This window comes from Calcarisporiella thermophila, assembly GCF_041956535.1.
Source record: "Calcarisporiella thermophila strain CBS 279.70 unplaced genomic scaffold VTP21scaffold_15, whole genome shotgun sequence".
NCBI lineage: Eukaryota > Fungi > Calcarisporiellomycota > Calcarisporiellomycetes > Calcarisporiellales > Calcarisporiellaceae > Calcarisporiella > Calcarisporiella thermophila.
In genome coordinates this window covers 408,092-433,277 of record NW_027192205.1, presented here as the reverse complement: position 1 = coordinate 433,277, position 25,186 = coordinate 408,092, and the positions used below count along the sequence as shown (strand labels likewise).

General features: G+C 40.5%; 14 protein-coding genes across 14 annotated transcripts; 7 read left to right on the top strand and 7 right to left on the bottom strand.

Moving 5' to 3' along the window:
- Window positions 1-776: 776 nt before the first annotated feature.
- Window positions 777-2,419, top strand: VTP21DRAFT_2773 (uncharacterized protein; the record flags this gene model as incomplete). The annotated part of the gene is made up of 4 exons (XM_069393002.1): window positions 777-1,168; window positions 1,288-1,391; window positions 1,846-1,919; window positions 1,988-2,419. 4 exons carry the CDS (start codon window positions 777-779, stop codon window positions 2,417-2,419), a joined length of 1,002 nt encoding a protein of 333 aa, XP_069250021.1.
- Window positions 2,420-2,426: 7 nt separating this feature from the next.
- Window positions 2,427-4,385, top strand: VTP21DRAFT_2772 (uncharacterized protein; the record flags this gene model as incomplete). Its single annotated transcript, XM_069393001.1, has 1 exon — window positions 2,427-4,385. The coding sequence occupies one exon, from the start codon at window positions 2,427-2,429 to the stop codon at window positions 4,383-4,385; it is 1,959 nt and encodes a 652-aa protein (XP_069250020.1).
- A 314-nt stretch (window positions 4,386-4,699) lies between these two features.
- VTP21DRAFT_2771 (uncharacterized protein) lies at window positions 4,700-6,436 on the top strand (the record flags this gene model as incomplete). The annotated part of the gene is made up of 3 exons (XM_069393000.1): window positions 4,700-4,960; window positions 5,022-5,222; window positions 5,285-6,436. The coding sequence occupies 3 exons, from the start codon at window positions 4,700-4,702 to the stop codon at window positions 6,434-6,436; spliced, it is 1,614 nt and encodes a 537-aa protein (XP_069250019.1).
- A 317-nt stretch (window positions 6,437-6,753) lies between these two features.
- On the bottom strand, window positions 6,754-9,131 carry VTP21DRAFT_2770 (uncharacterized protein; the record flags this gene model as incomplete). The annotated part of the gene is made up of 2 exons (XM_069392999.1): window positions 6,754-8,486; window positions 8,546-9,131. 2 exons carry the CDS (start codon window positions 9,129-9,131, stop codon window positions 6,754-6,756), a joined length of 2,319 nt encoding a protein of 772 aa, XP_069250018.1.
- Window positions 9,132-9,842: 711 nt separating this feature from the next.
- VTP21DRAFT_2769 (uncharacterized protein) lies at window positions 9,843-10,043 on the top strand (the record flags this gene model as incomplete). Its single annotated transcript, XM_069392997.1, has 1 exon — window positions 9,843-10,043. The coding sequence occupies one exon, from the start codon at window positions 9,843-9,845 to the stop codon at window positions 10,041-10,043; it is 201 nt and encodes a 66-aa protein (XP_069250017.1).
- An 8-nt stretch (window positions 10,044-10,051) lies between these two features.
- VTP21DRAFT_2768 (uncharacterized protein) lies at window positions 10,052-10,828 on the bottom strand (the record flags this gene model as incomplete). The annotated part of the gene is made up of 4 exons (XM_069392996.1): window positions 10,052-10,245; window positions 10,305-10,586; window positions 10,644-10,706; window positions 10,774-10,828. 4 exons carry the CDS (start codon window positions 10,826-10,828, stop codon window positions 10,052-10,054), a joined length of 594 nt encoding a protein of 197 aa, XP_069250016.1.
- Window positions 10,829-11,135: 307 nt separating this feature from the next.
- VTP21DRAFT_2767 (ribosomal protein P1) lies at window positions 11,136-11,534 on the top strand (the record flags this gene model as incomplete). The annotated part of the gene is made up of 2 exons (XM_069392995.1): window positions 11,136-11,207; window positions 11,268-11,534. 2 exons carry the CDS (start codon window positions 11,136-11,138, stop codon window positions 11,532-11,534), a joined length of 339 nt encoding a protein of 112 aa, XP_069250015.1.
- Window positions 11,535-12,521: 987 nt separating this feature from the next.
- Window positions 12,522-13,804, bottom strand: VTP21DRAFT_2766 (uncharacterized protein; the record flags this gene model as incomplete). The annotated part of the gene is made up of 4 exons (XM_069392994.1): window positions 12,522-13,274; window positions 13,336-13,398; window positions 13,468-13,672; window positions 13,734-13,804. The coding sequence occupies 4 exons, from the start codon at window positions 13,802-13,804 to the stop codon at window positions 12,522-12,524; spliced, it is 1,092 nt and encodes a 363-aa protein (XP_069250014.1).
- A 744-nt stretch (window positions 13,805-14,548) lies between these two features.
- VTP21DRAFT_2765 (uncharacterized protein) lies at window positions 14,549-16,773 on the bottom strand (the record flags this gene model as incomplete). Its single annotated transcript, XM_069392993.1, has 9 exons — window positions 14,549-14,758; window positions 14,816-14,914; window positions 14,987-15,466; window positions 15,533-15,635; window positions 15,712-16,197; window positions 16,262-16,307; window positions 16,367-16,459; window positions 16,526-16,572; window positions 16,652-16,773. The coding sequence occupies 9 exons, from the start codon at window positions 16,771-16,773 to the stop codon at window positions 14,549-14,551; spliced, it is 1,686 nt and encodes a 561-aa protein (XP_069250013.1).
- A 143-nt stretch (window positions 16,774-16,916) lies between these two features.
- On the bottom strand, window positions 16,917-17,970 carry VTP21DRAFT_2764 (uncharacterized protein; the record flags this gene model as incomplete). Its single annotated transcript, XM_069392992.1, has 5 exons — window positions 16,917-17,033; window positions 17,095-17,343; window positions 17,422-17,489; window positions 17,558-17,668; window positions 17,745-17,970. 5 exons carry the CDS (start codon window positions 17,968-17,970, stop codon window positions 16,917-16,919), a joined length of 771 nt encoding a protein of 256 aa, XP_069250012.1.
- A 447-nt stretch (window positions 17,971-18,417) lies between these two features.
- VTP21DRAFT_2763 (40S ribosomal protein eS4) lies at window positions 18,418-19,564 on the bottom strand (the record flags this gene model as incomplete). The annotated part of the gene is made up of 4 exons (XM_069392991.1): window positions 18,418-19,092; window positions 19,162-19,190; window positions 19,272-19,347; window positions 19,559-19,564. 4 exons carry the CDS (start codon window positions 19,562-19,564, stop codon window positions 18,418-18,420), a joined length of 786 nt encoding a protein of 261 aa, XP_069250011.1.
- Window positions 19,565-20,021: 457 nt separating this feature from the next.
- On the bottom strand, window positions 20,022-20,469 carry VTP21DRAFT_2762 (uncharacterized protein; the record flags this gene model as incomplete). The annotated part of the gene is made up of 2 exons (XM_069392990.1): window positions 20,022-20,300; window positions 20,374-20,469. 2 exons carry the CDS (start codon window positions 20,467-20,469, stop codon window positions 20,022-20,024), a joined length of 375 nt encoding a protein of 124 aa, XP_069250010.1.
- Window positions 20,470-20,655: 186 nt separating this feature from the next.
- On the top strand, window positions 20,656-22,468 carry VTP21DRAFT_2761 (uncharacterized protein; the record flags this gene model as incomplete). Its single annotated transcript, XM_069392989.1, has 10 exons — window positions 20,656-20,676; window positions 20,743-20,848; window positions 20,926-21,024; window positions 21,083-21,345; window positions 21,421-21,493; window positions 21,552-21,626; window positions 21,698-21,903; window positions 21,968-22,117; window positions 22,182-22,336; window positions 22,408-22,468. The coding sequence occupies 10 exons, from the start codon at window positions 20,656-20,658 to the stop codon at window positions 22,466-22,468; spliced, it is 1,209 nt and encodes a 402-aa protein (XP_069250009.1).
- A 423-nt stretch (window positions 22,469-22,891) lies between these two features.
- VTP21DRAFT_2760 (uncharacterized protein) lies at window positions 22,892-25,167 on the top strand (the record flags this gene model as incomplete). Its single annotated transcript, XM_069392988.1, has 9 exons — window positions 22,892-23,023; window positions 23,095-23,148; window positions 23,209-23,327; window positions 23,393-23,534; window positions 23,601-23,987; window positions 24,059-24,304; window positions 24,374-24,503; window positions 24,575-24,652; window positions 24,710-25,167. 9 exons carry the CDS (start codon window positions 22,892-22,894, stop codon window positions 25,165-25,167), a joined length of 1,746 nt encoding a protein of 581 aa, XP_069250008.1.
- Between the last annotated feature and the right edge of the window lie 19 nt (window positions 25,168-25,186).

Here is a 25,186-nt window from a genome sequence, read left to right as displayed (position 1 = left end):
AAAACTGGGCGAGCAGTGTTTCTTGAAGGCCTATGAAAAGACGTCCCTACTTTCTGATCCAAGCATTCGAGGCCTGCTACAGTCTCTCTAAGTTCATCTACTTGAGCATCGATAGAAAATTTACTTTCTCAGTACTCAAAGAGCATAACAACCCTATTAACCGAATCGATTCTTTGATTTCTAAATACGGCATGCCTAATCAAATTTTACAATTACTCCAATTTCTCACAGCAATTACCAATAAAATTGAAATGCTTACGTCATTGTTTTGAAGGCGTTAAATTTTCTCTTGTTTCCACTTATCAGCTGAACAACATCTTTAAAACCCGTGATTGTTTCTTTTGAGCTAGAAGTATAATCGAACGCTTTTTTTCTTGGCTTCGCCGGTGACAATATAACGCCCTTTGTATATAAATTTCACTCCATTTAGTCTGCTTCTTTTTGTGAGGAGAGGAGAATCTGCATTTTTTTTTTTCCATTTTCCCTTTTTTTTTCTTGCCCTTTAATTTTTTTTCTCTTCTTTGCCCTTCCATTTTATATTTCTTCCTATCCCACATTCGATTTCTTTAATTCCTATAATGGAAATCGATAATTACCTGATGGAAAACGTTTTGAATAAGCCAGTAGTATCTCCCGTTGTCCACAGCGAAAATCTGATTCATATTTCTCACAATAATCGATCGGCCGATAGAGCGACAACACAATCCTCATCAAGCTCATCTGATCTGGTTCATATGGAGGAAGATGCTTTACCTAGGTCGAATTCTAACACAGTAATGTCAAGAAACTCCAGCACAGCTGACTCAAATGATCGATGGATTAACAATGAGGAACTAGCTTCGGAAGCTTTTGTTGCCCCTCATCTTGTCTTTCAGTCAAGCACAAATTCGGATACCAATTCAAAAGTTGATAATTCTCTGAATGCAGATCTCAATCATGAGTTGCAGCACGTTCAACAAGATATCAATGTGCAACAGCCAAGACGTCAACCCTCAAGGAGAGCAAAATCTAAAATCCAACAAACACAAGAAACTTCTGACGTCGAGGAAGAACCAGAAAATGATGAAGATGAAGATAAGGATATTGATGACTCTGAAATTCTCTATTGCATTTGTAAGAAGCCTGATACTGGCAAATTTATGATTCAATGCGATAAATGCGATGAATGGTGTGTATTAGTGTTTTTTTTCGGTCTTGCGACGACCGATACAAATCCCATCCAAATTTCTGTTTCATACTTTTCTCGGCATCGGCTAACCAAACTCTGATCTTGTGTTTTTACGATAGGTATCATGGCCAATGTGTTGGGGTTACTAAGCGACAATCTAAAGAGATGGACGTATGGCATTGCTTCAATTGTGAATCCACTGAGGATAATCCAAGTACCTTAGGTGAGTTTTGCTTTCAATATTCGTTTCTGTTAAAAATTTTGGAGTACAGTGGTTGGAATTGAACACAAACTGGAGGGGATAAATTGAGGAAAATCAACTCCTCATGGGAACATGCTGATTGGCAATGCCAATTTCTACACGCTGGCCCATTATTTTACAGCCCCCTCTTTCTCCTTCGTCTTTTATTAATAAGCTGATCGTCCGGTTTTTGGATGGTGATCATTAAAGAGATGGCTCCTTCATTTGAATACAAACAGGCTTAAGCCAACCCATAGCTCTACTTCCCGAGATATGCCATTGTTAAGAGGGCCATGGAAGCTAGAGTTGGGTGGAGGAGAAGAGGAGGGACATTGATGAGATAGAATATTCCCACTGTCTTCTTTTAATAAATTGCTTATTCCCCTTCAAGAAGCACTTACTGATGATCCTATTCCTCTTGCTATTAAACATATAGACCAAGTTTCAGTCGACTCTTCGTCAAAAAGTCGCAGATCTAAGCGTACTGCGCGAGCCGCCAAGCGATATACAGTAAGTAGATGAAGTTGGCACTCTAAGTAAAAAATAGGAAACTAAAAGATTACTTTTTTCTATGTTAGCCCGAGAACTCACCCGTAATGTGCCATTTCCCTGGTTGCTCTAACGAGGCGAAGAAGGAACACGACGGCAAGTATTGCTCGCCCCTCTGCGCGGTCAAACATGGGGATCTTATCTTCCAGGAGCGCCTCAAAGCGCAAAGGGCCAACTCCAACGTGCAAGACACTACAAAGGAGACTAGCCAGAAGCCAGCATCTCCAGCAAATTCTCGGAAGTCCAGCGTTGATAAGTCGAGCAAGCCGGGCGATTTGGATTCCGGCGCTTTCGTCCCTGCGCCCTCCGTAGCCGAAGATGCGGTCCGAAAGAAGATTCTCGAGGAGTTTGTTAAGATCATGCTAGATGCCATTGAAAAGAACCCACTGTCGCCTTCTCAGGCGAGCGAGACGGAAAACAACGCCGAAAGAACGAGCAGATGCGCTAGCTGCCGCAATTGAGATGGAAATGTTCATCCAGCTTGCCCATCGTGAAGCAAACAAACCACCCGTCGTTGGCATCAACTACAAGCAGAAGGGGCGTAGTCTGTTGATCAATCTCAAACACAACCCGGAGCTGCTTAACTTTCTGATCAAGGGAAAGATCAAACCTGCCGAGCTTGTGGCAATGGACGCGAGCCAAATGGCGAACGAAGAGCAGAAAGCAAAGGCTGAAGCCATCCGGCAGAAAAGTCTCAAGGAGGCCGTCATCCGAGAATCAATGCAGGCCGCGGTCATTAAAAAAACACATAAGGGTGACGTGATGGTTGAACCCGATTACGAACCCCAAATAAAACCCATTCTTGAGCAAGAGTTGGAAAAACCGGAATCCATAGAGAGAAGAATTCGTAATGTGTCTGTGGATAATGGCAAGAATGAATTGGATGCTTTTGAAGAAGTCATTTCTAAAGCAAACATGAATCACCCATCTCCCCAGAGGGATGATTCAAGCGCGTGGTTACCCGACAGTGATGGCCCGCCACCTCCCAAACGGTCCAGAACGGGTCAGCCCCGATCCAGCCTGGATAAACTTGGTAGCACGTTGAGCGAGAGCGAGGATCCTGCATTGGCTGCCATTAGAGATATGAACAAGTCCGCAGAGGCGAGCACTTCCTCCACTTCGACCAAGCCTGATCAGCCGAAGCCGCGCCCCATTCTGAAGGTCAGCCAGAGTACAACGCCAATTGCTCCCGAGCCAGGCCCGGTCAAGTTTGACGGGCAGGAGGTCTGGAATGGCCTTCTAACCTTCCCCGATGTGGCCGAGTCGCGCATCAAGCTAGTGCAAGTAGCGGGCAATTTCATCAATGACCAAGAGCGCTGGCAAAAGATGCTGCCCAACAAACTTCACGTCAAAGGACGTGCCCCTGTCAGTGCAGTGTCCGAGCACCTCATAACAGAAGTATACGCTCCGAATAAAGATGTATTTGCGCTTGAAATGCACGCCCTGGAGGGAGAAGCCTTGAAATATAACATGATTGCGACGTATCTCCACGCGAAGGATCGCTATGGTGTCATTGAGTCGCGAGATAAGAATCTCGTCAAAGATTCATACCTCGTGCCACTTCCACCCGACAGCCCTATACCTGAGTTCATCGCGTCCATTCCTAACAATATACAAGAGCAACGACAACAAATGACATTAATTGTGGTGTTGGTCGCATACAAAAGCTCTCCGAGGAGGAAACAGCAGCCCATGAAAGTGAAGCGCCCCTTGCCCAGCAATCCAGCCTCTTCGTACAGTCCCAACGATAATTACGTGGACAGACTACCCGACTCACAGCACGACATCACTCCTCAAAGCCAAGGGAGCACGCCCCAGTTAAACAATGACGATGAGTACGACCCAGAGATGCTACCACAACCTCAATTGACAAGCTCAAGCAACTCGATAGCTCCCCAAGTTCCCCCCTTTTCTACTCCCACTCCAATACAGGCACTTGCTCAGATCGATCTGAAGGAGCTCTTGCGATTGAATCCTAATCTGATCCAACAAGTCCAAGAGGTATACCAACAGAAGCAACAGAATCCGGCCATGAATCTACCACCACAAATGGAGAATCTCATAAAATCAATCATCGCGCCTCAAAATCACCAAACCATTCCTAATCCACTTCCTCATAACCAATCTACGCCTGCATTTTATCCTCAACAAACACTACCGCCCCCACAACCACCAACATACGCCGCCCAATATAGACCAGCACCTTTTCCCGCTGCACCGCCAGCTTACGTGCCAAATGCTTGGCAGCTCCCGACGCAGCCTCAGATAAATCAAACCACGAATAGACCTCAATGGCATGATAACAGAGAATCTTGGGATCGGGGACACTCCTCACATTCCCAAAGGGAACGAAGAGGGGATTCGTGGAGACGTGGAAATGACAGTCGTGGACGGAATCACCACAACTGGCGGAGAAATCGAGGTTAAGCTCTCACTTGATACAGTTTATACCGATTCTTAATTTTGCACTGTAATTTTTATTACTTCTTATAAGGAAATTTTTCTTAGTTCTTAATGCATTTTATATTTTTTTTTCCCTTCTTATGAGATATTTTTCTTGGAAACTTCAAAGATTGTAACCGAAAACCCCGAGTGACAGGAAAAAGTTATCATATAGGCTATAGCTTTGTATTTGAGCTTCAAATCTTATTATTTTTTAGTATACGTAAAGAGTAACTGAATAAATGGTATTTTGTGACTGATTTTTCTCTTTGCTCCATATTAATAAAAAAAACTCCAACATGCCATACTGTCCCAACTGTCAAAATGAAGTGGCCAAGCAGATAATCTCGGAAAGTGGTGAAACTGCTTGTTCTCAGTGCGGCATACTACTTGATTCAGCACTTTTTGCTGACGACTCTGCAAGGGAAGTAGCTCAAGGCCAAGGCAGCTTTGTGACCAATGTCCAGAATCGTGTGCAGATGAGATTACCCAAGCTAAATGCAACAATGAGGGGCAATGACAGCTTTACTCAGAGGGAAAGGCGTCATTTAAAAAAAAAGGTAACAGTCTGCTTCCATTTTCTTTCGAAATCAGCTTATAATCTAATAATCCTGCCTGTAGAAAATGGAAATGGACACGGCAAAATTCGTTTGTATGCGACTCAAGATCAGCAGGATTCTACCTCGCATAGAAGCCACTATTCAAGCCGTGGCAGAAAAACAAAATTTTCGTGCAGGAGTTGAAACTACTGGAATGGTTGGTGCGTGTGTATACTACATCGCAAAGCAAGAAGCAATAACAGTTCGCATCAAAGAGATCGCAGTAAGCATCTTGTTTAATAAGTTTCCAAATTGATCTGGTCAATAATTTCTATCTTTTCCCAGACCATCCTAGACATTGATCCTAAAAGAATCACACGTGCACTTCGCACTATACAGTCCGTACTCGGCACCATATACATGCCGGTGCCCGACCTTACTAACTGGGTTCAACGCACACTCCAACAACTCCTCGACCATGCTCATTTTCAGCCTGCTGCCCACTCAATCTCTACTCGACTCGGTGTGCCCCCTTTGCAAGAAGTGTGCAGCTTGGCCCTAAAACTTTACAAATACGCAATCGACAGCGGATACGCGTGTGGAAGGGATCCTTATTGTCTAGCAATGGCCTGTCTGTTGCTAGGCTGGGAGGCTTATGGGCATAGAAAAGTTAGTAGGCCGATATTGTTTTGGGCTGCGCAAACGCTGGGCCTTGGGGCAGAGACAGTGCTTTTGAGATATAGGGAGATTCGTGGACTGATTATCAGAGCAACTCGGGGCGAAATGGAACTCTCAGGTCAGATGAAGATGGAGTCAGATATTGCCAGTCTGTTGGAACAATCAGGAATATTCAGCGCAGGAGAAGAGGATAAGGAACTACTGCTCAATGAATCAAATGCAGCTGATGACGGAGAAAATCTAGGATTCGAGAAATACTACCAAAGGGATGATGGGAAAGCACAATTACACCGTATTTCCGAAGAGCCACCTTCTTTTGTGCGCTCTCGCAACCAGGCAGCATCACGTAGTCGTAAACTTGAACTTGCAAAGAAACTTGCACACTCTAACCAAGTGTACCAACTCGCTCTCCATGATGACGACGCCACCTCGGACGCATTGGACGATGAAACCTTTGTTCTCATGGAGCTGGTACTTCGTGGTGTGCCTGAGCAAGAATTACAGGCGAGAAATTTGCCCTCATTATTGGATCGTTTGGCTGAGTTCCGTGTGAAAGAGGGAGGCGGTCCTAGGCCAGACTATAAAACAGAGGGAGAGACAGTGCCTCTTAGCAACTTTGAGGTTCAATTATACCTGAGGAGTCATGAAGAAGTAGAGGAGTTCCGCATGGTATCACATGGAGATGCTGCACATCCTCGTAAACCGAGGCAGACAAACATTGCAGCCTCAGAGGGCATAGATGAGGATGGAGCCGCTACCCCTATATCCCATACATCGGCAAAGCTGCTGCGGCGAGCGGAAGATCTGGATTATTTTTGAATATCCTTAATATTGTATATCCGTAACGCTTAGAGGTCTCGTTTGTAAAAAAAAAATGTAATATTTAATTTTTTTATATTGTTCTTTTACATTTATATAAAGCATCTAAAGCATATGAAATAAGAGAGGCGAGGAGATCGTGAGTGAAGAAAAGGTGCTAAAAACATGATGTAATGGTTAAAAAAAGCGAGGAATTTTAAATAGAACATCTTCAAACTTTTTTCGAAAAGATTTAAAAGTTGCATTAGTTGAACTAACAAAAATAAAGATGAAAAAAAGTCTTATGAATAGATAATCAAATTCGAAAGCAGAAAAAGTTAATATCGGGTTTTTGTTCGAGAGTTTTCTTGTTTTCGATAAATCGCTAATGGCATATCGTCGTCGTCTTCTACTCGACCAGACTTAGCGCCAGATGGCCGCGACGAAGTGTTCACAAGTCGTGGGCGCACGGGTTGTTTCATCTGCGGGACTGCATTAGGTTTCTTGCCTGGTGGAGGCATTGATGTGCGCGAAACACTCTTTCTGTCCATGCTCGCTTTGCCATTGCCATTATCAACATGACCGCCATTTGGATCGTTCACCGAAACTCTTCGCTTTTGTTCATTTGAATGCTCTTCTGGCGAGTCTTCTGCTTCGTCATCTTCATCATCTTCATCATCGCTTTCCTCGGTATGATTGCTATGCACGTTCGTGCGTTTTCGAGAAGGGTCTGGTGAAGGAGAGCGACCACGAGCATACGGGCTACTCGGCGTTTGAAGTATACCTACAACCTGACGCGACCCCGAATCTCCGAGATGTCGTGGGGATGGATAAGACCTAGGGGCATTTGAGATCTCCTTGGACCTACCACCGCCTGCCCCAGTAGTTTCCATTCTCATGGGAGATTTGCTACGCATTTTCGAGGCATTTGAGTTTCCTCCCCGGGCCGCTGTCCCTCCTCCGCGTGCCCCCCCGGCTCCATTGGCTGCTGGCTTGGCACCTCGTACTGGCTGCTGATTGGCTACTGAGAGGTACCAAAACATAAAGTTCGAGATCAAAACTTGATGAAGCAATGGGCGCCGGGGGTTCGAGAGCTTGTAGTGAGAAAGTCGATAAATTGCACGCTCTACATGCAAAGGAAGACGGCATACAAAAGGTGATGTTGTATTGATTTGTTTCCGCAAGTTCTTATCTAGAGGCTTGTTAATAGCGGTTGTGCTGACTTCTGTGGATCGAGGTTTGGAGCTGGTAAGCGAGAATAGCAATGAGAGTTTCGATTGGCGTTTGTTTTCGGATGCTTCGGTGTGCCCTTTTTCTTTTTCGTCCTTGGGTTTTTTTGATTTACTGTCCTTCTCCTCGGATGTAAAAGGCCACCAACTCTTTTTATGAGAAGTGGGAGACTTGGGCCTTTCCAGTGTGACTGGAGCGGTGAGCGAATGCCTGTTGGCGCTTGCAGGAGCAACTGAGGCTGGTGCTGAAGCAGGACCAGTGGCATTAGTGGAGACTAGAGTAGGAACAATTGCAGGAGCAGGAGCAGGAGCAGGAGTAGTGATTGAACTCGGGGCGACAGTGGGAACTGATAAGGGCATATCTAATGCCGCAGGAGAACTTTCCGCTGCGTCTTTCTCATTCTCTTTCTCTTCTGTTCGATCGGGCCCCAAATGAATTACTGGCGGGTCTGGTTGTTTAAGGCGTGAGACGAAGGGACTCGGAGGCATCACTTGCTGATCGGTCTTTGTCTTAATAGACGTGCTCTGATCTCCAGGGGGCGAAACGTTCTCTTTTGGTTCCTCCTTCTCCTCCGCATTCTTTTCAATAGCATCAGTAGAAGCATGCATTCCACCAGCTCCTCCTATGCGCTTATCTGCTACCGGGGAAATCGAACGTGACCTTCGTCGAGACCACCTACGGAGGGTTTCGCCATCAGGTGAGGCAGTGGAGCGGCGACGAATTTTTGTCGCTTGTGAACGTTTGAGTAGAGTGCCGCCTTCAGTGCGAGGCACGATCACACGAGAATTGGCATCCGGAGAGGAAAAGCGGTCAAAAGTATCAATTGCTTCTGAAGTAGGTTCTAAAAGGAATGAACATTAGCATTTGCACATTTCTCAAATACATACTTTATACACATACCTAAGGTGCTCTCTGCTGGCAGTTGCATACTGAGGCTTCTTCTTAAAATGTTCACAAGTGCAGCCGACTCCGATGTCAAATTATCAATATCATATAAATGAACCCCATCGTTCTCATAAGATGGACGATCAGGGATTGAGGGGAGCTGAGGAGCTTTGCTTTTATTCCTGTCCTCTTTTTCTTCCTCCTCATCGTCTTCTGCTGATGGACGTACTTGCCGCGATAGGATTGACTTCTTCCTTCTTAGAGGGCGTTTACTATCAATATTCAAGTAACCATGTTCACGCAACCAGTTTGCAAACTCTGTAGGAGCAATTTCTGGATGCTGATCTGCTGGTACCCAGAACAGTGAGGATGTGGTGATGATCTTCGGTTCAGGAGCGTCAATTTTAATTGAAACATCGTGTGGTGCGGTGGAATTTTTAGATGTGCTAGTAGGGGAGGACTCCATACTGGAAGAGGAACTGGCGTTACTCTGATCAGATGTATGAGAAGAATTTGAGTCAGTAGATGATGCTGATTCTGTCGATTCGCGTTTGCGTGTTTGATCTTCAACTAAGTTGGGATCTTCTTGAACAGATTGCATCCTATTCTGTCAAAATAAAATCAAGTCATTAAACAGTGTAAGTGATTGAAATGGCAAAGAACAGAACTCGGATGATCTTTACGGTTTACAGCGGGATTGAGAAACTGTATGATGCTGTGAGAGTATCGGGAGGGGGAGGGAGGAAAACGGTATAAAAGTGAGGATAGGCGCAGGAAGAAAGAAAGCAATAAGATCAAAGTGAGCTACGATAAAGGGATGAAACAAAAAATGGAATAAATTCAAACTATCTATTAAAAATGGAAACAAAAAAGAAAAACATTGAAAAATGAAACAACAGGCAATTGCTGTAAATATTCTTGGTAATAGAGTAAGCTGTTGAAGTGAAAAAGAAGAGTAGTTAAGTGGATTCCTTCAAAAAGGGTTAGCACACACTCTTCTGAAAGACTGGCCTCAGCTATTTTAAAACTGTGTTTCACATACACTTAATTTTTGTGGACTACAAAATCTTCATTTCCTGTTTCCTTAGTTTTCTCCTCGGCTATAATTTTCCTCTGCTTTGTTCTCATGCTATGTAGCCGATTAATTGATTTGTTTTTATAATTAACAACCTGTCATCTGATCTACCACTGCGGTATATCGTATACACAATTATGATACGGCTACTCAAAAGCTAATGCTGTAATCTATGTGTATCCCATGTTCAACTTTAAGCATATTTCCCTGTATATCACTTGATTAAAGTATAAAGAAATGATTTTGAATTGGTTTTTCAATACCTGTACAGAAAATAATGAAAAAAGAAAAACAGAAAACAGAGAAAAGAGTCTCCATATAAAAAAAAAAATTTTCACTACTAAGAAGATAATTAAAAAGTTCCAACAAAACACAATCACCTGCTCAGTTGTCCTAAAGGATATTCAGAATGAAAAGCGTTCGGAATATCACATCTAAAATCAATTTTAGCGGCCACGTCCACGACCTCCACCACGCGAAAAACCTCCTCGACCACCTCCACCGCCACCACCACGACTTCCTCCGCGCGAAAAACCTCCTCGGCCACCTCCACCTCCACGTGAGAAACCTCCACGACCACCCCGCGCACCACCACGACCACCCCTAGGTTTCATACCTTGCATGCCAGTGGGTTTTCCAACTAAAAAGAAAATATAAATATACATTTCGGGTCAATAAATATTTTCAAAGCAAGTTTACCTTTAGCACCAGCAGTTTTAGGCTTGGGTAAGAATCTATCCAGTGGCAACAATTTGTCAGAGCCAATGTACACTTTATCATTCGACTTGAAGGACGACGCAACGATGCCCTCCTGCAGCTTAACGGTAAAGTACACTTCATTTATAGGACCTAGAATCTCATCGACCTTTCCGATCTGCGTTTTGTTCTCAAGATATATGGGAGCATTGAAATATGGGATTTTGGGATTAATGGACCGGCAAACCATTTCACCCTCACAGGCATGAAGGAAAGAGCCCATCTCTGGATTTTATAACTGAATTAGCAAGGATTCGCTTGAAAATTAAGAAAATGAATTACCTAAAACTTCGGCAGGAGGACCTTGAGGAGCATTGCTGAATCCGCCACGACCTCCTCCGCGACCTAAGCCAAACGAGAGAACTGAATTATCAATGTATCCGAATTTCACAAAAAATGAAGTAATTCTTACCACCACGAAATGAGCCACCTCGTCCTCCACCTCTACCTCCGCCGCGAAAAGACATGCTTGATTATCAAAAGGAAAATGAAATTTAAAGGTTCCAAAAAAACTTGGTTCGAAAAGAGGAAAAATAGAAACTATATTCAACTGAATTTGTTTACGCTCGCAAAACGATCTAATAAGCCACAATATGCTAAGCCGCAGTGCTCTCATATGGCGAAAAATAAAATTCTCATTCTAGCAGTTCGAGTCGAACCCTCTCTTTTCTTCACGAAAAACACATCGTGCCCAAAGCCGTTCTCAGGAACTTAAATTGCCTTGCGCGCGCGTTTACACATTTGTATCCATCCATCCATCACCCATAAGAAGATATGGCCGCTCCCGCTGAACTCGCTGTTGTTTACGCTGCTCTGATCCTTGCCGATGATGGCGTTGAGATCACTGTAAGTAATACAGTGTTACCCTTTCAAATTTATCAACATTGATATATTGTATATATTTAGGCTGACAAGCTCCAGACTCTTGTCAAGGCCGCTAACATCGAAGTCGAGCCTGTTTGGGCCAGCATCTTCGCCAAAGCTCTTGAGGGCAAAGACGTCAAGGATTTGATCACGAGCATTGGCTCTGGTGCTGCTGCACCCGCTGTTGGTGGTGCCGCTGCTGGCGGTGCTGCCGGTGGAGATGCTGCTGCCGCTGAGGAGAAGAAGGAGGAGAAGAAGGAGGAGGAGGAGGAGGAGGATGAAGACATGGGCTTCGGTCTCTTTGACTAAATGTAAGCGATTAGTTTACATATACTACTCTTCAAATATTGACCTAATCATTTTAATAATTAGGTACTCTTGTCAATATCCTATCTTTCCGTTTATACTCTCTCTCAATAAAATTAACGTTTTATTCTATTTGGAACTTGTTACTATAGACATCTCTCTGGAAATACTCTTATTGGCAAAAATTATTGATATAATACACGCTTGGGTATTTTCAACACCCTGAGAATTTCAGATTCGTAGGTCGAACCCTATACTCCTAAGTTACATTTTGAGATGAAGCAGAAATAAATATGTATATATAAAAATAGAGTTTTTGTAATATTATTCCAAGCATATATGGATACATTGCGAAAGGATGTTGAATCATTCTGTTTCTAGAGATGTTAGGCATTTGAATTTAAGAATTTTTATAATTCTGTCATCTGGAAAATTTATCATAATAAAGCAATAAATGCTTGAATATATAACATAAAAAACAATGACATTTAGAATCACTCATTAAATCCACTCCAATTCTTATGAAGCTTTTATTTTTTTTTTTTGATTCCATCATTTAGTTCGCTTTATTCAGAGCACAACGCCACTTTTCACCTACCTCTCTACGTTTTTTTATCAGGACAATAAAGCGACTCCTACTACCCAATATTTACAACTTTTCAAGCCTTTTTTATCAATTTTTTATATGGTAAAATTATTCGACCTTGTGTAAAACTGTGCATATACATATATTACATATAGAGCAGAAAAGTTTTAAAGAATCATTTGATAAACTATGAAAATATAGAGCATAGTTACAATTGCATAACAGTTCATTATTATCGCGCCATATTATCAAACAATAATGATGGGTCAAAGGTTAGAGGTAGCTTTATACTTTATTCGCTTAGACAGGAGTCAAATTACAAAGACTCATATTTGACACAAGAAGAAACCGCTTCCATAACCTCAATAATATGAAAAAAAAAAAATATAAACACAAACAAAATTTTAGCCCTTTTCATTCTCTTGCTGTTTCTCTGTCATGCTCATAAAATGATCCTCTACTGCCGGCAAATCAATAAGCCAGCTCGTGCCCCCCACTGTTGCAGCTTGTCCCTCTCGGGTCGGGTTTCCTACTGCTGAAGTGGGTGTTAAATCGAATCCTTCCCCAAAGTGTGTATCACACTCTCCAGTTGTCGGTATACTTGTGCTTCCTGTTGCTGTTACCGAAGATTGTAAGCCTACATAATTTCGTGCCGAAGCTTCCTGAATAGGCAAAGTAATATAGGCTGCTGCGGGTTGCTGGCCATGAGCATGCGAATTGTGTAATATGTTTGTGATCATCGAGAGTGTAGGCACGGTCCGGAGTGGACGAATGGTTTCTGCGGGAATCGGAAAGTTCAGGTGGTCGAGAGGGGGAGGGCTGTTAAGTTGTGGGTGAGTATGTGGTTTCATTTGATTGATATTTCCTCTTTGCAATAATCCTTCGCTGCTTCCCGTTTCGTCGCTGCTCCCATTCGCACTCTCGACTCGCCTCATCATTGCCAGCTGTTGAAGCTTTTCATCTTGAGCCTCTAATTTCGCACTGATTATATCTACTTGCCCTTTAAGTTGAAGATAACCAGTGCTAAGTTCTTGGATGTGTGCAGTCACCTCGTTGCAGATTCTTTGTAGGTGCTCAACTTCGGAATGAGTTGCGAGATCACTCAATGGCAAAGGGGATGTGCTTGAATTGGAACGTCGCGTAGTAGTGAGTTTACGCTAGAAATAATTATAAGTTAGTTTACATAATAAAAAGCGAGGATTGCAATCATGATAATACCTTGATCGTGTCTGGGTTTGAGATTTGATCTCTTTTAAAATTCGGGTGTTGAAACTCCCAGGCCTAACATTACGACGTTTTTGCTTGTAAGTCATACAAATTAGTGTCTTTTTACCTCAAGTGCACATTTACCCCATCCCCATATCGACTATCCGCATTTCTAAGTTTTTTGAAGTCGTATTTATTCAGCTGTCGGATAAAACTGTGAATGTTGTGTTTGAAGTGTTGTGGCAATACTCGCGCCTGAAATTCACTTGGATTTTTGATAACAAGTGTGTCCGCATTATTGTATTTCCCCCAACAGACAATATCCTCGATGGATTTGTCTCCGAGCATGCTTTAGACATATAGAGAGTTAAACTCGAGCGAGGATTTTAAAAGGGCAAAAATATAATTACTTGTATAGTTTTTTAATAAACTCTGGTGGCGGACCAGTGTTCCGATTACTAGAAGCTGAACTTTCGCCCATTCGAATATAATGCTTAAGTTGTGGGTAATGATCCTTCCGTTTTCTAACACTTTCAATAATGAGTGGCAATCAAGAAAAGGTCTTGTAGAAACACATTGATGATTGAATCATGATCTTTTGTAGATTAAAACAAAAATCGTTACCTTTTTCCTGCAAATGCTTGTAAAAAGACATAAAATAGGGTTGAAAGGATGAAAATACTAGATTATCCTCACGCCTCCTTGGCAAGCTTGCGAAAGAACGATCAAACAGTATAATCCTCCACAAGAAGATTAGTGCTGGCGTTTAAATGATATCTATATGAGGAGCAATTGATAAAATCTATAAGAGAGATTAAGCTAATAATGAAATTAGATGATCTTTTGCAGAGTGGGCAATAAAAGCAATGAAAATAAAATAAAATATTGAATTGCTTTTCTACAAGAGAGATTGAGTAAAAAATAATAAAGTGAATAGCCAAAGAAAACAAGATATTCAAACCCAGAGTTAAAAGTGTTGGAAAATTTTTGGGAAGGCTTCCCTTTTCCAGCGACATTCAGAGAGATCTATCAGCTTTCAGATAAATCAAATGGCCAATAAAAGCCGACTTCAATGTCTATTGTTTTTTCCATTGCTAATTTCGGCGATGGAGAAACCACACTCCTGAAACGCCTACTAGGCCAAATACGCTTTTCTTCGAAAAAACAACCATCGATATAATGAGCAGAATGAATAGTGAGCATTCATTTATATTCTAAATAAACGTTATTTCGTCTTGATTTGTTGATTCTCAGCCCATCGTCGCGGATCTGAAATTGACCTATCGGATTTTAAAAACATATAGAGCCCAAGGGTAGCCAAGAGAAGTATAGCAATGAATAGGACAAGGTGCGAATAAATATAGGATCCAAGTTCGTTCAACATCCCGTAGAAGCGAATGGCTCCCCTCTCAATAATTCCGAGAGAGTGCTTAGGCTAAGTTTTAGAGTAATTGAGATACTATTATTTATAATTGGGCCTCTGGGAAAATACCTTGATAATTCCTTTTTGGATAGCTAATAGTGTGTCCATGATTCTTCTGTTCGTGGAAAGGGCGGCACCCTCAAGATCAATGTCCCAGTAAAAGAGATTCTAAAATTATAAATGGAAGAGTTGGGCACGCGCAATACAAACTCTACAAATCCTAGTCGAGCACAATTTTACCTTCGAGTCAACTATTACTACCCTCGGTAGATCCCGCTGGCGAATCCCATACATCCTGTAAACATAGTTCGCCCATTGCTTTCCGTCCAACCAGGCCCATTGAACTCGCCTATTTTCGCCTTTTTCAGACTCATATTCTGCTTTAAAATCTCTTGCAAGGGCTTTTAGTCGTGACTTCTGCTCTTCCGTAGAAGCTTCTTTTTCGTTATCCAATATCGAAAGAACAATTAGACCTTCAATGCCAAGCAGATCTTCGCTATTATCATATCGGAGCTCAGTAACAAGTGGGAATTGCACATTGCGGACCCATGCTCTAAGGGCATCCTGCATTAGTGAAGGTGCCTGCTCATATTTATCGTCCTTAAATACCAAAAGCGTGGGAAGTTTAGAAATCCCATATTTAGAGAAGAGAGTGGGATCTTTTGATTGGAAAAAGTGAGCTCTGTCAATGTATTTGCGAGCGATTGATGAAATGGTTTTCTAATTTGAGAAATTGGATAATGAGCACAAAAGACTGAGTTATGCAATGTGGTTAGGAGAGCTTACATGAATTGTAGTTATATCATCATCATATAAGTATAGGAAATATACTTCATATCTATCGCTTAGGGTCGATAGATCTGATAGAGATGTTTCCAAAATTGGGGGTCTAGAGGTAATAAAGAAATTATATATTAGATCATCACTAAAGAGGTAAGTTATACGCTAAAAAGCTGCTGACATACTTGATAATCCGAGTAGCATACTTTCTTAATACCTCCAAATCTCTTTTACCCTTATACTCCATCCGTTCTCCATCCATAAAAAATATAAGCGTGGGGTAACCCCGAACATTCATTTGCTTACATAGACTACTCTCCACGGTACAATCGACTTTCCCGACATTGACCTGTCCTTTAAGCTGTTTACCAAGTTCTTCCCACACAGGTGCAAGGTTTTTGCAGTGCCCACACCACGGTGCAAAAAACTCGATGAACCAGGGGCGATTCTGCACTATCTCCTTATCGAAATTTCCCCTATTAAGCTGTATAACTTCGCCCAAGGGATTATTTAATACTAAACTAGGTTCATGTGTTGTAGAATGGCTCATCATATTATTGGGTGAAGCAGCTGGTGGATTAATACTCGAGAGTTTGGAGTTAATATATTGTGAGAGAGATTCATAATCGCGTTTCCCAGCATAGCTATCAATTAGCTCTCCGTCTTGGAACCTAGTTAAAAAAAAAAAACAGTACAACACGCGAAAGCTAAATGAAAAGCAGAATATAAACCTACAAGAGCATTGTAGGCAACCCGGAAATGCCATTTTTTTTGCAAGTGACTGTAATAATCTTATATGTTTATCAAAACTACTGAATTGAAGAATATTCGATAATTTACATCGGTACAGAGAGCAGTCGACTTCAGAAATATGAAAGTTGTGAGAGTTTTCATATTCCTTGAGTTCGTCTTGTAATCGCTGCCAAGTAGGCGCTAAAAATTAATATGATCTAAACAAATATACATAAAAAATATATTTGATGAACTGTTAAACCATACCTAAATTTTGGCAGTGTGGGCACCACGGAGCGAAAAATTTAACAATCCTTTGTAAGTTTGAACAGTTATTAGTATGAGAATCCTTTTGTTATCGAGGCTAAATTAATATTTAATTAAATATAATACCAAGTTCCACGCACAATCTCTGCATCAAAATTATCATCTGTTAGAGAAGCACCTACAAGAGCGACCAGTATCAGGATAATCAGTAACAAATAAGAAGCGAGATGTGAAAACAAATTTAACATTTTTTTATCATATATCAATTCAATCTGTCAACCTCATTTTACAAGTTACGAATATGTATCAGAAGTTTAAGAATATATTATAGCGTTAGAGCCAATGAAAAAGCCTTAAATGTATAAAAATTATCCCCATGTAGAAGAGGAAACTAGCGATTATTGACAACCAGCTCAAGGAAGGTTTCATAGTTAATTTGTATCCAACCATCATGATCTCCATCATAACGGCGGAAGGCATCGGTGAGTGTCTTAACTGTTACGCAGGCCTAATATTATTTGCATAAGCAACAGAGCTAAAATTATTGGGTTTTCATTAGTGATATTCACCTGCACAAACGAGTCAAATGTCACATCTCTAGCGCCTGTCTTGTTCTTAGTCCCAGCATATTTGTCGAACTTCTTGATCAACAAGTCAATAAAACTGGGCGATAAGTTATACCCAAAGGTTCGAAGTGCATTCTGTAGTTCCTGCGCATTAATCGTCCCACTCTTGTCAGTATCAAATGTTTGGAACAGCCGCTTCCAATCTTCAATATATTTCCAGAGGCCAGCAAATTCTTGAAAATTGATCGTACCCTAGAGTGGATTTGATTAGAAATAAGGTCGAATATGAAAATATTTTGGATCCCATTTGACCCCAACTCAGTGCTTTACCGAATTGTCTGTGTCAAACATGTTAACCATGAGGCGACATGTTTCTATGTTGAATGGGCTCCAGTCACCTAATATTGGAGATTAAGAGTTAAAGTGAGAGGATTTCGAATTATTTTCATTGAATCAAAATCATCACCATTAATAAGAGCACGTTGAAGTTCTTCAACCGTCAGATATCCAGAATTATCGCTATCAACGGCTTTAAACCACATTAAAAGTTGATTTTGTTGATTGCTCGCAGGTGGGGCTATATTCAATACATTTAATGCAAAATATTAAACTAAAAAGATCAAAAAAATAAGAATCTCAAAAGAGCAACTCACGAGGACCACTTGGAGGTGGATAGCCTCCTTGTGGAGGGGGGTAACCGCCAGCACTTCCACCATAGCCACCAGGTTGTCCTTGCGAAGGTGGGGGAGGGTATTGCTGTTGTTGACCATACTGTTGACCCCCCTGTTGTGGAGGAGGAGGGCCCCACTGTTGTTGTGGTGGTTGGCCATATTGTTGAGGGGGTTGACCATAAGGAGGTTGACCGTAATTATAGGACATTATTTAAGATTTCAATATGATCAATTGCGAATTAGATCATGCTATGGAAAAATTCGCGAAGAATCTCTTTTATTCTGCATAATTTTCAGCCACAAAGTGCCGCGCAATTTGGTGTCGGATTTTAAATACGATATAAGTAATAGAAGATGGAGTACATTCTGCAAGTGCAAAAGGATTTTAATACCGTAACTAATATCGATAAACTTGTCTGTTTAAGCCTACACCGAAACCCCTAACTCTGGTAAACCCTACCTTACTCTAGATTTTAGCTATGACACTACGGTTTCATGAATTCATCTCTGCTGATCTCAAATCCACAGTAAAATTCTAATTATTAGTAGGGGAATATTGGTAAAATGAAATGTATAGGAATTTATTTATTTATTTATATTGAGACGATGTATATTAGGAAAAAAAAAAATAAACACAACTGAAAACTAACAAGCTTTATTGCTGAGCAGCTTGGCGTCTTCTATCCCTTTCCTCCGCAATTGTGAGTTTAACGCCTTTGCCCTTGGGCAACGATACCCAAGGCTTGTTGCCTTGTCCAATGACAAACACGTTGGAAAGACGTGTCGCAAACTGACGGTCAAGTGAATCCTTAATGTGCACGATATCAAACCCACCAATGTGACGCTCACGATGTGTTATAACTCCAACACGACCCATATTGCGTCCGCCTGTGATCATGCAAACGTTCCCGACTTCAAAATGAACGAAGTCTGAGATTTTGCCGGTCTCAAGATCAAGACGAATGGTATCATTAACTTTAATCAAAGGATCAGGATAACGGACTGTGCGGCCATCATGGGTAACGAGGTAAGGGATTCCCTTTGAGCCCAATTGTACGCGTTTCACACGGCAGAGCTTATAGCTTGCTTCCTCCGAAGTAATACGATGAACGGTGAAGCGGCCCTTGACATCATAAATAAGGCGGAAATGTTCACCAGTTTTTTCGATAGTTATCACATCCATAAACCCTGCTGGATAAGTAGAGTCTGTGCGCACTTTACCATCAACTTTAACAAGGCGCTGCATAAGGATGCTTTGAACTTCCTTTCCATTCAGTGCATATTTCAAGCGATTGCGCAGGAAAACGATAAGTGGAAGGCATTCACGTAACTAACAAGATTATATTTGAAATTTAATTGAAATTTCTTCGAGAAAATATAATCTTATTCCGATTATTACCTTGTGGGGACCAGGAGAAGGACGAGGGGCTAAATTGATTGTGGAGAAATGTTATAGTGCAATTAATAACCTATAAGATTTTTAGAAAATTAGAGATAACGAGAACTTACCATAGCATCCCGTCAATTTATCAAGCATCCAATGCTTGGGGGCTGCAAGTCGCTTCAAATGCTTGCGAGGTCCACGCTAATAAAAGAAGAAAAAAAATAAAGCTTAGCGATGCCTAAGATCAAATTAATTGAAAATTTCCAAAATCGAGTTCTCGAGAAAATTTGTATAAACCATCCAATATTACTATTTTCCTTTATCCTCATACATTCATCCACATCGCTCATCTCTTCTCGTCATCTATCCCAATCTACCATCCATCCATCAGGAAACATTTTATGAGACTTACCACCATCTTTTTTATTAATCTTACGAGAAGAGGAAAGGAGTGCTCGATTTTACTCCCTATTCAATGTCGAGGATGTTAATAAAGTCACATGTGACTCTTTTTTTAACTATTTCAGTGTTAATGAACAACTTGTATTTAGAGTAAACTTCGATATAGATCGGAGAGCGTATCAACATATTTTCATAATAAATATGATGCAAATAGCATATGTTTTTGACACCCTGGATACTATCTCTCGGATCAAATGTTAGCAGCAGCAGCTGATAACTCCTAATTACAATAACAGATGTATATTTTCCTTATGTATATGAGAGTTTACATAATAATATACGAGAAATCAAATGCAACACGTACAAAATACTATATTAATATCGTACATAATTCTCGTTTGTTACTTTATATCATATATTTTTACTATTTCACTAGTTTACCCTGATGAGATACAAAGATAAAAATAAGATACTCAGATATTAACACTTCTAAATCCTGAGCCCTCGATCTTTTCACTTGCCGCGTTGACCTTAAACCACAAACTGTCCATTTTGTTTGTTGCGTGATAGTTAAGGTAATAGCTTCCAGAATCCTGTTCACTGTCAGCCTGTCGGCCACCTTTTAATACAGGACCAGGCATTAATGAGGCAGAGATGTCTCCAAGCTCATGAGTTAATTCGTCAGGTTCACCAAGGTTTTGAATCACTTTGTACGCAGGAGTTCCAGGAATTCCAAGCACATCCTTCAACTCCTAGATATTATAAAAGAGTCGAAAATTGGTTTGGACAGAGTTCAAAAGAAAATAAATGTTGTCATGATCATGCCTTTAATACAGTTTTTTTCCGTTCAATATTTTGCTGAGAATTGGAGTTCCGAATTTCCTGAAATTCTTTCGAGAGAGTAGCAATGTCAGAAGTCATTTTTCAAATTAATAATAGCGTATTTTCTGAAATTTAATAACCATGGTTTTTTGGCGTTTCGATCCAATTTAGTTTTATCTTCACTCCGAAAGAGCCAAGCCATAAGCAGTCAATTGTTTTCTCGATATTTAAGTTTTAAAATAATTAATAATCATATACTAATTCACATCTCTAGATCACATTATAATGGAGCAGGAGAATAGCAAAGTACGCTAATCGATCCATTAACAACTGTTTCAGAAAAATACTAACATTTTTTTTTTACAATGCTAGCATGATGCTTATGAGGGGGAAGAATATATCGAAGACGGTGAGACTATAGAGGAAGAAATTATTAACCAAGACGATCCCGCACCTATGGAAGATGACGATGATGAAGGTTTCGCAACCTATTTCGCATGTTTACCATAATATTTCCAATTTATTAAATTACCTTGCGATTATATCTCTTCATAGATGAGGAGTTTACATTCCATGGGACAAAACCAATTGAAGGAAACGAAGATATGGTTGAACTCGTTGATGATTCTGTGCAAGGTTTCTTCGCGCACAAAGGTATTAATATCTGTCACCTTATAATCTGTAGATATATATGTTCATTCTATTCATATAGAACCAATTTATGCTATCGATATTAACCCCAAACATGAAAATATAATTGTGACCGGTGGAGGAGACGATAAGAGCTATATGTGGCGAGCAGATAGTGGAGAGCAATTATTTGAATTTGGAGGACATACGGATTCGGTAACTTCGGTTGCATTCAGTAGTGATGGCGAGTATGTAGCCAGTGGAGGAATGGATGGAAAAGTAAGGCTTTGGAAAGTCTCAAATGGTGAATTTATCAATTCAGTGGAAGGTCCTGACGAAGTTGTGGTAAGTTTATTCAGATGTCACTAATGCATAATCCCAAAATATGAAATAATAATGAAATAATGAAAACATTTTTAGTGGATTCAATGGCATCCAAGAGGATATGTTCTTCTTGCTGGATCTTCAGACGGGACAGTTTGGATGTGGCAGAGTAAGCATTATCATATCATCTTCAATAGCTCTCATTATTAAATGCTCATATACTTTAGTGCCCTCTGGAAATGTGATGCAAGTTTTTGCTGGTCATTCTGCACCAGTTACAGCTGGATTATTTACTCCTGATGGTAGGATATAAAAATAATTTTAGATGGTCTTACGTCTAATTTATGCCAATCTTTATTAATTGAATTTCCAGGAAAGAAGATAGTAACCGTTTCAGAAGATGGCTCTTTGATCGTATGGGACCCAAAGACCGGTGCAACAATTCTTCGTTTGTCTAGCGAAGATGCCCGTTTTCATCAGGAAAGCATCACATGTGTTGCCGTAAACAAGGATGCTTCACTTGCATTGACAGGATCAACAGATTCGACGGCAAAACTAGTTAATCTAAATAATGGCAACGTACGTATTGCTATATTTCATTAACTACATCCATCGAGAATTATATTTAAATTTTACATACTAGATTGTTGCATCATTTGAAAATCATTCAGACTCTGTTGAGTCAGTTGGATTTTGCAACACAATGCCTTTGGCAGCTACTGCATCAGTAGATGGCAAGCTCTGCATTTGGGATGTTACGACAATGCGTCTACGGCAAACATGCGAACATGATGTATATACCTTATTTTACTTTAAATCCATATTGACCTATTGCTTAAATCTATACAATTAAATAGGATGCGATTGTTAAGCTTCATTGGAATGAGAACAATCCGCTTATTACCACATGTTCCGCTGATCGCACATTACGTATGTGGGACGCTCGTACTGGCAGTTGTGTGCATAAATGGATGGGACATCAGGACACTGTGCTTGGTTTTGTAGTATCAAGGTAAGATTGTTTATTCGCTAATCCTATGGATTTCATCACTAACTTTTTCATATTTTGTTCGATTCCACTAGCGATGGAAGTACTATAATTACCGCCTCGGATGATGGGTGCTCCCTGGTGTTCAAAGCATAGATTGAATTAGATATTTTTGAAAGTTCGTTTCCTTTGCTCTTTACGCATATTTGTTTTTTTATCTCTTCCCTCTCCCTGGCTTATCGAGCTAAAAAAAGTGACTATTGCAATCCTTTAATCCGCTAATTAGCTTTTGAATATCCCGCATGCCACTTTTGGATAGGGGTTATATGGGTTTTAACTTTTAAAAGCAACGGATGAAAATTGATTATTATAAGCCACATTTGAGAGGGTACCTAAAATTATGGTCAAAAACTGTGCACAAACTCAGATTTGCTTTATCTATATTTCGGTTAACAACCTTTGCTCTAAAGTTTTCATTTATATTCATCATTGTCTTAGAGTGGAGGGAAAGAGACAAAAACCGCGCAGCATTTCTATTTATTTCACTCTATTTTCGCCACATCCTCTCCTTTTCGCAAAATGTCACCTACTTCTGCTTCAAATCTAGAGTCTCTAGAAAGTACAGTACCACATAACGGTGATGAAGTCATGTCGCCTGATGGGCTAGAGGTAGAGGAGGCATCATTAGTATCTGAAATTTGTGGTCTAGATGTAAGCATCGGCTTCTTTGTATACACAACGGACTTAACTCATTTATAACTTTTTTTTGTTTCATGGAACAGGGCGGATTGAATCTATTGCTAAATCAAGCGAAGCTGAGCTCACTTGCTAGCAAGGCACCATCTTTGTTTACATTTCTCTTTTATGGAGGTTACTAACTATAATGTACGTTTTAGGATGTGATTGTGTTTCTGAGGAAAAGAGCAATAGTCGAGGAAGAATATGGAAAAAATCTACTTAAAGTTGCTCAAAATACTCTGGATACTGCTGAAAGATCAGAATACTACAAACGAGGGTAATATAGCACATCATCTTTATATTATTTAATGTCTTTGCTAATCGTTTACATCTACTGAGCAGCACTTTCTCTGATTCCTGGATGGAAATAGTCAAGTTACATCAGAAGATTGCAGAACAACGTATAAAATTCGCACAAAACATTCTGGACGTATCAGAAGAGTTAAATGCCATTTTAAAAGAGACAGACCGTATGCGCAAACAGGTTTGGACTAGACCATCTGTTTTCCCATTCACTTCTCTTCTGAAATGGAATGTTATCTTTTTCTAGTTGAAAGAAAACGGACAGCGCCAGGAGCGCCTGATGCAAGAATCTGAGCAAGCACTAGAAAAAGCCCGCCATAAGTACGAAACTATGAGTGGAGATTGGGAGCGAACTATCCTGCAGCGGTCGAATACTCCTATTAACCTTGTCCCTCAACGAATGGGCTCTCCTGCAATTGGCTCGAATGCCATGTTGAGTGGAAGCCCATCAACGCGACGGACTCTTAGTAAACCGATCAATATATTCAAGCAGGCCCGTCAAATGAGCACAAAAATCGAGGAAGATGCACGAATACGTGCAAGTCTTTCTAATGAGAACTATAAGGCACAATTATACCAGACTAATCAAGCACGACAAGAATATTTCAGCGTGCAATTACCAAGGATTGTTACTGTAACTATCAATATTACATCCTTCGAAAAATTTGATCGAACCAATCTAATTCAATATTTTCATACAATTAGTCACTATTAGAAACAGTTGACGAATGTAATCTCGGCATGCAATATCAGTTGGCGCGCTATAGTTTTATTTATGAGCGAGCACTCGCTTCTGAGGGTAAACTTTTGGATGATGACAGTGGAAATGGGTTGCGGTCCCTTGTAGAATCAATCAACCACTCCATGGATTTACGAGAGTGCGTTCGAAACACTGCAGCTAAGCACGGTAAACTTACCCATGTAGATATACCTTATGCAGAGTATTTAATGGTAGAATCACTCAAAATCACTTGCAATCGGAAACGATAAACTGATATCTACATTTTGTGAATTATTTAGTCACAGAAGGCTCTGTCAATTATTCACCCAAAGCCAATATTTGGCATTGATCTAGCATTGCAATTGGAGAGGGATAACCTAGAAGTTCCAACGGTGCTGGTCAAGTGTGCTTATGCCGTTGAAAAGCATGGTTAGTAATTCACATATATTTTGATCCTATTATGTCAATCTAATTGCTTTATGCTATTTTATTCGATTTAGGAATCCTAAATCAAGGAATATATCGGATATCGGGAACAAGCACTGAAATGCAAAAATTAAAACAATTATTCGATCGAGGTAATCTAAGGAATAATATTCGATGAATTGGTTTTGTCTATATCAATTTTTTTATAGATGCAGCTTCAGTTGATTTGGATAATGAGAAATGCACCGCAGATATCAACAATGTTGCTGGTGTTTTAAAATCATATTTCCGTGAGCTCCCTGACCCACTTTTTACCAAGCGCATGTATTCGGACTTCGTGAATGCTTCCAAGATTGAGGATGAGTCGCTTAGACTCGTGACAATGCATGAAACAGTCAATGCATTACCAGATCCGAACTACGCTACTCTCAAATATTTAATGTGCCATCTCGACCGAGTGCAGGCCCATCAACAGCACAATAAAATGAGTGTGGCAAATCTTGCCATCGTGTGGGGTCCAACGCTTATGACTGCCAGTAGCGCGGAAGAGATGATATTAATAGATATGCCAAGTCAGTGCAAAGTAGTAGAAATTATATTGGAAAATTATAAAGCTATATTTGAGGAGGAAGAGGAGGAGATTGAATTAGCAAGGAAGGAACAATAATGTTACACTCTCCCATTCA